The sequence below is a fragment of the Rhincodon typus genome, chromosome 2 (genome assembly GCF_021869965.1).
Source record: "Rhincodon typus isolate 14 chromosome 2, sRhiTyp1.1, whole genome shotgun sequence".
Classification (NCBI taxonomy): domain Eukaryota; kingdom Metazoa; phylum Chordata; class Chondrichthyes; order Orectolobiformes; family Rhincodontidae; genus Rhincodon; species Rhincodon typus.
The window spans coordinates 80,177,970-80,188,209 of NC_063333.1; the positions used below are offsets into that span (position 1 = coordinate 80,177,970).

General features: G+C 41.1%; 1 protein-coding gene across 1 annotated transcript in view; it reads right to left on the minus strand.

Annotated features, from left to right (window-relative positions):
* LOC109913909 (dynein axonemal heavy chain 11-like) overlaps positions 1-10,240 on the minus strand; it is a 336,187-nt gene that overhangs the window by 109,202 nt on the left and 216,745 nt on the right. The window contains exons 52-54 of the mRNA XM_048614118.1: positions 9,428-9,632; positions 4,021-4,185; positions 3,086-3,226 (exon numbers count right to left, since the gene is read on the minus strand). Of these exons, the coding sequence (XP_048470075.1) occupies positions 3,086-3,226; positions 4,021-4,185; positions 9,428-9,632 (511 nt within the window). The remainder of the gene's footprint in view (positions 1-3,085; positions 3,227-4,020; positions 4,186-9,427; positions 9,633-10,240) is intronic.

Consider the following 10,240-nt stretch of genomic DNA (forward strand, 5'->3'; position numbering starts at 1 on the left):
ACTATCTCTGAACCAAGTTATAGCCCAACAGATTTATTTAAAATAAAAAGATTTTGGAGCGCTCTGAAAGCTTGTGATTTTAAATAAACCTTTTGGACTGTAACCTAGTGTTGTATGAATTCTGACTCTGTGGATTTCAGCGAGGCATTCAGCAGGTTCGACATGGAGGACTGGTTAGCAATGTTAGATCACATGGAAGTCAGGGGAAGCTAGCCAATTGGATACAAAATTAGCTTGAAGGTAGGAGACAGAGGTGGTGGTGGAGAGTTGTTTTTTGGACTGGAGGCCTGTGAGACCAATGGTGTGCAACAAGGATTGGTGCTGGGTTCACTGCTTTTTGTCATTTAAATTAATTATTTGGATATGAATACTGAAGGTACGGTTAGTAAGTTTGCAGATGACACCAAAATTGGAGGTGTAGTGGACAATGAAGATGGTTATCTCATGGGACCTTGATCAGATGGGCCAAGGAATGGCAGATGGAGTTAATTTAGATAAATGTGAAGTGTTGCATGTTGGTAAGGCAAATCTGTCCAGGACTTGTACAGTTAATTGTAGGGCCCTGGGGAGTGTTTCTGAACAAGGAGACCGAGGGGTGCAGGTTCATAGTTCCTTGAAAGTGGCGTCACAGGTAGACAGGATTGTGAAGAAGGCGTTTGGCACGCTTGCTTTCATTGGTCAGTATATTGAGTATAGGAGTTGGGATGTCATGGTATGGTTGTAGAGGACATTGGTTAGGCCACTTTTAGAGTACTGTGTTCAATTCTGGTCTCCCTGCTATAGGAAAGATGCTGTTTAACATGAAAGGGTTCAGAAAAGATTTACAAGGATATTGATGCGTTTGAAGGGTTTGAGCTATAGGGAGAGGGTGAATAGGTTGGGGCTATTTTACCCTGGAACATTGAAGGCTGAAGGGTGATGTTACAGAGGTTTATAAAATCATGAGGGGTATGGGTAAGGTGAATAACAAAGGTCTTTTTCCTAGGGTAAGGGAGTCCAAAACTAGAGGGCATAGGTTTAAGGTGAGAGGGGCAAGATTTTAAAGGGACCTGAGTGCCAACTTTTTCATGCAGAGTATGGTGTGTGTATGGAATGAGCTGCCAGAGGATGTGGTGGATTGAAGGATTTAGAAGTATATGGGTCAAATGCTGGCGAAATGGGACTAGATTTATTCAGGATATCTGGTCGGCATGGATGAATTGGAACAAATGGTCTGCTTCTGCGCTGTATAACTTTATGACTTATAAATGAAAGTAGTAACTCTAAGAATAGCTTGAGCTGAGGAAAACACTCCAGAGTACCAAAGCATATTTATAGCTGGTCCCTGTAGAAATACAGAAGTTTTACGATTGACGTGTCTTGTATGAGGATTCTAAGTGGGAGTACGAAGTAGGCATTGTATAGTTATAGACTATAATCTTAAACTGATAGTCCTTATTTTGTTCAAGTCTTTAATACACAATAAAGTTTGTTTTGTTAAAACTTGTAGCATATTTCTACTGGTTAAAATGAGGTATTCAGAATTCTTTCTAAATATTAACAGCCCCTAAGTTGTCATTGTCAGTCATCCTTGATTCGACATTGATGTCTATTCAGTGTCACAGATTTTTGCTGTAAGCCTTCATGTGACTGAACAGACAGATTCTCAACCTGCATTCTCTGAAACATGAGGCAAGTTGTTCCATGAGGTAAGGGTCCCTCGCCAGATTGCAACAAGGGGCACAGATCCTTCTTCTAATGAAACGTAATCCTGAAGTGTTCATGTGTATTTTAATTTAACCTAACGGTCAGTGATTCTACTGTCAATGAAATCAGATTCAGGAATTGTTATTCTCATATATGTTCTAACATGGTTAAAACAGGCTGAGACAAAAAAAAAATTGCACCCTTTGTACTGCTTATTTAACATCCTAGTTTTATATCAGTCGGTTTGAATACATTACACTCAATCCCTCTGTCAAAGCAATAGGCTCAAACATTCATCTTTGCGATACTCTGCTAGTTGCAGAATGCCACGTCAACAACGACCAGTATAATGTAAATGCTGTTTTCTGTCCTGTTTTCTTCTGTGCGAAATATGGGGTACCTGCAGGCATAATATACTAAGGATTTCCATAAGAAATTTGATGGGATGGCACATCAAAAGTAATTGTGCAAAATAAAAGCTCATGTGTAGGGGTTAACTTGGTTGCATGGAAAGAAGAATGATAGAAGAAATAGATCATGCGAATGTGTGGACAAAAATATGGCAGATAGCGTATAATTTAGGAAAATATGAAGTTTTTCATTTTGGCAGGGAGAATGGAAAAACAAAGTGTTATTACACCCGTGAACTGAGAACAACTATAAAATTCTGAAGTGGAGAGGGATTTAAGTGTCCTAGTGAATGAATCACAAAACTTCAGTATGCAGGCACAGCATGTAATCAGGAATGTGATTGGAATGCTGTTCCTTATTACATGAGAAATTGAACATAAAAGTAAGGATGTTATGTTACAGTTATACAGGGCATCAGTCAGGCCACGTCTTGAATATTGTGTGCAGTATTGTCTCCCCATATTTAAGGATGGAGTATTGGAGTCAGTTTAGAAGGTGTTTACAAGATTTATATCTGTAATGGGCAGTTTGCCTTATGAAAGTAGGTTAGACAGGCTGGGTTTGTTTCCACTGGGGTGTGGAAGAGCCAGGGGTGAGCTAATTGAAGTGTATAAGATTCTGAGTGATCTTCACAAGTTGAATGTGGAAAGGAAGGTTCCTCTTATGGTTAAGGTCAGAACTAGGGGACACTATTTTAAAATTAAGGGTCACCCCTTCAGGACAAAGATGAGGAGAAATCTCTTTGGAGAATTATGTGACTTTGGAACTTACTGTCTTAGAAGACAGTGGAGGTAGGTCATCAAATACTTTTAAGACAGAGGTGCATAGATTCTTGTTAGGCAGGAAATTCAAGGGTTACTGTAGGTCATGGAAACTCAAAATGCAAATAACCATGATCTTGATAAATGGTAGAGCAGGCTCAAGCAGCTGGATGTATTACTTCTGCTCCTATTTTGTATGTAATTTAACTTTATGGGTTATTTCGTACCTTGAGAGAAAATTGGTAAATGGGATTCATTTTCCTGAGGTCATTGATGATGAAGTAAAGAAGTGAAGCCCTTGCTGCTGCTGGCCGATAGCACTCGCGAGCCTCATTGATCCTCGTTTCATTGTCCTTTGCTTCATTCACCTGCACAACAACAGATTCCCAGTTAAAACTGTATCAGGCTTTTACAGGTATATTCACATCATACACCTCTCCTAATTTTGTGCAAGTACTGAACTGTATTGTGTAAAAGTTATTCTTGAGCATTCTGAATTCAATAGCCACCAAAAACTAACATTACTCCTTGATAGGATACTACATACTGCTGAAATATTCTCCCTAAATCTCTCTCCCTTGCTCTCATTCTATCTGCCATGAGTTGGTTGTTCAAAGTCTACCGCAGTGGGCAAATTCAGAAAAATAATTTCAACAGTCTGCAACACAGCACTCAATACAAGCAGTTGAAAATATATCAAGTATTAATATGTAGTTGGCTGAGTCCCCTCCATTAGCTATGTAGCAGGAAGCAGTATGGAAGGCCAGCAAATGAATTGTGTGTGGTGCTTAGCACAGGCTAATATGATTCAAAGCAGGAAGTCTCCTTGATGCCCCTTTCAATGACTAGAAAATTAAGTAGAATTTATACAAGGCTGTTGATTTGCTACTGTGTGTTCTGCACAATGCCCAAGAAAATTTTTACCTGACAATTTTATGTCCTACCTGAATCCACATATTTTCCAGGTCTCTGAAAAATAACTTCTGCTGTTGAATAGAGGCTTTTATGGACAATAGCTATTACAGTAAGAATTCCATACCATTACAATAATTAGTTTTCCAATTTTGCAGACAGCTGAATTTCAGAAATGCTACACATTTTAGATTTTAGAATATGACTCATGCAATGTAACAATCTCCCAAAACACTGGGCATTGATTTACCTTCTGCTCAATCTCTGCTGCTGTTAGTTTTGTTGTCTCTAGCCTTTCCACCAGCTCTGTGTCACCAAGAAAATTGCCCTCTGCAGCAGACAAACGGGTAAGGAGCTCATCCTCTAGTCGTTTCAGTTCAATCTTAAAATGATTCTGCTGCTTAGTCAATTTGGACTGTACACAGGAAACAAAATGATTAGTGTATTGGAATAACTGGATTTTAGAGTGACCATAAGCAGATCCTATTTTAAAATAAAATTGTTGGAATATATCTATATTGGTTCTTTCTTCTGTCTAGGAGCTGAATTTAAGAACCAAGTACCATTTTTCAAATTTTCATGATCTAACTTTTAAAAACAAACTACACACACACACATACACACACTCTCGCTCTCTCGAGGGAACCTTCCCTGAACTGCAACTCATGCTATTATTTCTTTTCTCAAGTAAGGAGACCAAAACTGTATACAGTATGCCAGATGTGGTCTCACCAATGCCCCATACAATTGTAACAAAACTCCCCTCATCTTATGTTCCAGTTCCCTTGCTATAAACAACATTCTTTCCATCCTCCCAACGACGTGCTGTACCTGTTTATTAACACTGTGTGAGTCATTTACTATGACACTCAGATCCCTCCGTACAGCAGAGTGTTGCAATATTTCTTGATTTAAATAATATACTGCTTTTCTATTCTCCCTGTCAAAGTGAATGACTTCACATTTTCCCACATTAAAATCCATCTGCTAATTTTTTACTCACTCACTTCTCCTACATAGATCCCTTTGCGGACTCTATGTCCTCCTCACAATTTAATTTCCTACTTATCTTTGTGCCATCATTAAATTTAGCAACACACATACAATTCCTTCATCCAAGTAACTTATGTAGATTGCAGATAGTTGAGGTTCCAGCACTGACTCCTGTGGCATTCCAATAGTTACAGCTTGCCAACCATAAGTGGCTCATTTATCCCCACTCTCTGTTTCATGTGAGCCAACTAATCCTCTATCCATGATAATGTGCCACCCTCTACACCATGAACTCTTATTCCTTGACAACTATTTTAAGCACTTGTTCACCTTGCCTGTTCATATCAAGCAGTCTCGATGAAAATAAGGTAGGTAAGTTATATTCCAATAAAGGGTTACAATGGTTAGCTGTCTCATCTAATACTGTTGTATCTATTATATTTAAATACTGATACAAACTTCAGTGAATGCTTTAGCTTCTTTCGACAAAACACATGCAACTCTCAATTTTTCTGGAAGATGGGTAATTAACATAAGACCATTTATATCGACATTTAAAGATTGTAGGCCTCAGGAAACAATCGAAATGCAGTTGCATGGTCTATAAATATAGATTTATAATAGCATCGTTTCAAAGGTTGATATTTCTACATTTATTTCTTCTATTACTTTTGTCCCCACTTCAAGATAACAAAATGAATCATAGGGCAAATTCTCCCACCAACTGGATACAAACTAGATGGCAACATCACTTGATATTAAAGTCAGAGCGGTTACTTGGTGACTCCAGCTTGCTGCTTTCTCCTCTGACATTCATCTTGGACAGTTTAGGACATACTCCACAGGCAATGACTGCATACCTATGGTCCAAAAACTTCAACATTCGACACACACCAGCCTCTCTGCATCCTTATGGCGCATCTCTGATCCATTTACAAGATGATTCTGCACTTTAATGCTGAAGTCTGGAGCGCACTGGCATCTTTCATTGTGATGCTGCTGCCATGGTACTTTACACATAGGGACAGGCATCCATTTCATGGATGAGACCAGGCTGCATCTCATTTCTAACACTCACTCACTTTGCACCTGGTTAGATGCTCATAGCAGGTAAGCTGCTAGCACGTGGAGCAGATGCAAGATTGCTGTAGCACACTGCCAGATACCAAGATGTCCAACTCCTAGTTTGCTTAGTAGCAAGGCACGCTGCCTGTTTGTGTCAGTGTGCCAGTTGGCACAGCAAGGCAAAGTAGGGCAAGGCAGGGATGTAGATAGATGCTAAGGGAAAGAGTGCTAGGACACAAGTGGACAATCCTGACATGTAGCCTGGTCCAGTCCATGCATTGGGTGCCTGTCCCTGTGCACAACGTATCCCTGCTTTCAATGAAGGTTGCTGATGCGCCCTGCAATGCAAGTCTGGGCTTCCAGAGGACACTGCCAGTGCATGGTAGAAGTACTGGGATGGTCATGATGTGTTGGCAGATACAGGCAGCCCATGTTAGTGAAGCAGAAGTGCTTTCACCTAATGCCTATTGATCATGCGTGAAGCTGCAGTTTATTACAAGCAACATGGAAGTGTTGCAGAGCAAGTGGCGAACTGAATCCACCAGGTACCTGTTCTGGCTTCCTTTCCTTTGTTGCGCCAAACCTCTTCCATGGGTCTGATAAGATTGGAGTCTGAATATTAATGAAGCAAATTGTGGTGCTAATGAAGCATTAAATTCATCAATTAGCATCTCGCTGCCGCCCAGTGAGCATCTCACCATGCTGCTCGTGAAAATCATCAAAGATGAAGTGAGATGATCTTGACATCGAGTTTGGCCTTGGTGCACTTATTGCCCAATTCTATCACACACCTCACTATAGTCTACACAGTATGGAGCTGGAGGAACACAGCAGGCCAGGCAGCATCAGAGGAGCAGAAAAGTTGACGTTTTGGGTCGGGACCCTTCTTCAGAAAATTTCTTTCTGGCCTGCTGTGTTCCTCCAGCTCCACACTTTATTATCTCTGACTCCAGCATCTGCAGTTCACCATAGTCTACGTTATTTAGATCCCTTTAAGATTCCATCCTTAATGACAGGGTAATACAATTTGAAATAATTAATTCCTTAATTACTGATTACAAATTATATTTTGGATGCTATTTTAAACATATAAGGCAGAGCTTTTGCTTAACAATTTCAGTATTAAGACTTCATTGAAAGTTTTGGAAGAATCTCCATTCAGTGGCTTCTCACTGTTTAATTAGGGAAGCAGTATGCGCTCAAAGGCTGGAGGATCAATAAGACACCCTTCAGCAAAGACAGTGACATCCCACCATTGAGGCGTAGGGGCTGATGATACAAATAACATAGCTACTAAGTTAGCCTGGAGCAGTGTTTTTAGAGCAGTAAGAATGGGCTATTTTCTGGGTCTGTAGATTGTTAAGGTGCAAAGATGGCCTTTAGTAGAGTGATGTGCTCTTCCTGTCGGATGTGGGAGATTAGGGAGGATTTCCATGTTAGTGATGATTATGTCTGCAGGGAGTGTGGTTGGTTACGAATCCTTTCGGATCGCATGGATAGGTTGGTGTGCCAGTTAGAGGCTATGAAGAACTTACAGGAGCTACGGGGTGTGGTGGATGGCAGTTGCTGGAAGGGAGATAAACCGAAGATAGTCAGGTAGATGGATTAACTCCAGGAATGATAGGGGAGGAAGGCAGTAATGCAGGAGTCTCCTGTGGCTATCGCCATCTCAAGCATGTCTGTGGTTTTGAAATGTAGGGGGCGATGCAATCTCAAGGGAATGTAGCACTGACAGCTGTGTTTCTGGTACTGAGACAGGCTCTAATGAAACGAAGGGTACGTCAGGTTCCAAGCGATCAATTGTGATAGGGGACTCTCTAATCAGAGGCACAGACAGTCATATCTGCAGCTGACAGCGAGACATTAGAATGGTGTTGCCTCCCTAGTGCCAGGATCAAGGATGTAACAGAGAGGATGTAGAATATTCTCAAAGGGGAGAGGGACCAGCAGGAGTCGTTGTACACATTGGAACTGACGACACAGGAAGAGATAAGGATGATATTCTAAGGAGAGAATAAAGGAAGTTAGGCAAGAATTTAAAAAGTAGGTCCTTAAGGATAGTAATATCTGGATCACTCCTGGCACCACAAGCTAGTGAGGGTAGGAATAGGAGGATAGAGCAGATGAAAGCTGTGGCTGAGGAGCCGGTGCAGGGAAGAAGGATTCACATTTTTGGATCATTGGAATATCTTCTGGTATAGAAGTGACCTGTATAAGAAGGACAGATTGCACCTGAATTGGAAGGTGACTCATATACTGGCAAAGAGATTGGCTAGAGCTGCTTGGGAGGATTTAAACTAGTGAAAGGTGAGGAGGGCGGTGTAGGGGGTGTGTGTGAGTGGTGGGGGTGGTGGGACTGAATAGGTTGGGGCTATTTTCCCTGAAGTATCAGAGGCTGAGGGGTTACCTTATACAGCTTTATAAAATCATGAGGGCCATAGATAGGGTAAGTGAACAAGGTCTTTTTCCCAGGGTAGGGGAGTCCAAAACTAGATGGCACAGGTTTATGGTGAGAGACGAAAGATTTAAAAGGGACTCAAGGGCAACTTTTTCACGCAGAGAGTGGCGCGTGTATGGAATGAACTACCAGAGGAAGTGGTGGAGGCTGGTACAATTACAACATTTAAAAAGCATCTAGATAGGTATATGAAAAGGAAGGATTTAGGAGGATATGGGCTAAATGCTGGCAAATAGGACTAGCTTTATACAGGATATTTGGTCAGCATAGATGAGTTGGACTGAAGAGTCTGTTTCCATGCTCTACAGCTCTATGTCTCTGGGAGGTGAATGAGAGGTGGTGGGGGAGAGAGAGAGAGAGAGAGGGAGAGAGAGAGAGGGCGAGAGAGGAGGAGAGGGAGGGGGAGGGTGAAGAGAAAGAAAAGAGAGAGAAAGAAAAGAGAGAGAAAAGAAAGAGAGAGAAGAGAAAGAGAGAGAGAAAAGAAAGAGAGAGAGAAAAGAAAGAGAGAGAGATACAGAGAGCCGGGATGGCACTGAGACCTCTGACAGCTTCTAAAATTCCTTCAAGTTCTTCAATTTTGTCTCAATTTAGCTTTCAAAAAGCCACTGAGAAAATCCCCTGAACAGGGTAGGTGGCAGATTTAGTTGTGATTTAGGCTGCTTGTTTGTAAACTACATCAGCAGTGCAAGAGTTGGAAGTAGGAATGGGGAGAAAGGGTGAGTGAAGATTTAAATGCCAACTGCTTCCCACCACAATATACACCAGGAACCACCTGTAATGGTTGGCAGGAGGGGTGATCTGAAGCAAGAGTGCAGCCTCAATACATTTGTTAACTAGTGCAATTGACCAAGTGTGGCTGGCATGAGGACAGCTATTACCTAACCAAACTAGCATTTCTCAAAATGACTTCAAGGTATGCTTTCAAACAGGCATGAATGCAGGAATTGCACAACCAGCACCTCTCGTCCCATCTCTTGCCTTGCCTCCTGCAGCAATCAAGCCTTTCCCCATAAATTGAAAATGATTAGAAACATAACCAATTAAATAGAGGAAAAGGAACCTTAAATTGTTATTGCCCTGAAAAGAATTAGAGCTATTTCTGATCCATTTCCAGGAAACTTTCACCTCACCAATACAGTACCTTTAGGTGTTCTAGATCTGGTCTCTCAGTGCTGACCACATCAGCCAACAGTTGATCTTCGAGTCCATCTCTTGTGACAGTAAAATTAATGAGTGTAGTCTGAGCTTGCATCTCGGGTTTGTAGTGAGGGTTGGCCAACTTTGTATGAAGAATGAGTCGGAAATGGCTGTTAAATTCACACTCTTTGTCACCAATCTTAATATATCTAAGAAATAAATGAATAATTTGTTTTTTTCGACAAACAGATATAATGCACTTGATGTGTCACAACTTACTAGGCAACAACAAGAACTGGGATGAAGCTGGATGGCTACTTATTGGTTGGTGCAGACAGGATGGGCCTAATGGCTGCTTTTTGTCCTGTTATTTCCTATGATGTCAACGTAGACATTTTTAATTATATTTTTAATACATCTGCTCTTTACTTTTTTGGCTAAGCATGAAGGAACGGTATAATTTAGTCCCAATTTTAACAGAGGCTAGCTGTTAATGAAGCTAACTGATAGGACCGCTCAGGCTTCTTTAAAGACTGGGTGTCATTTAAACACTTCAGGTCCATGAGAAAGGGTGCAGAGGATGAGATAGTCTTTTATTTTTGCTTCTTTTCAGACAATGTTTCTCCCCACTCCCAATTATTAAGGTAATTCCTAACATTTCTATGACTAACATCACTTTCCTCTTGCACAACAACTAAAAGACCAAGTTTATACACTAGCAGAGGGCAACTGAGTGATGGATGCAGTGCATCAACTGGGTGATGGATACAGTGCATCAACTGGGTGATGGATACAGTGCATCAACTGGGTGATGGAT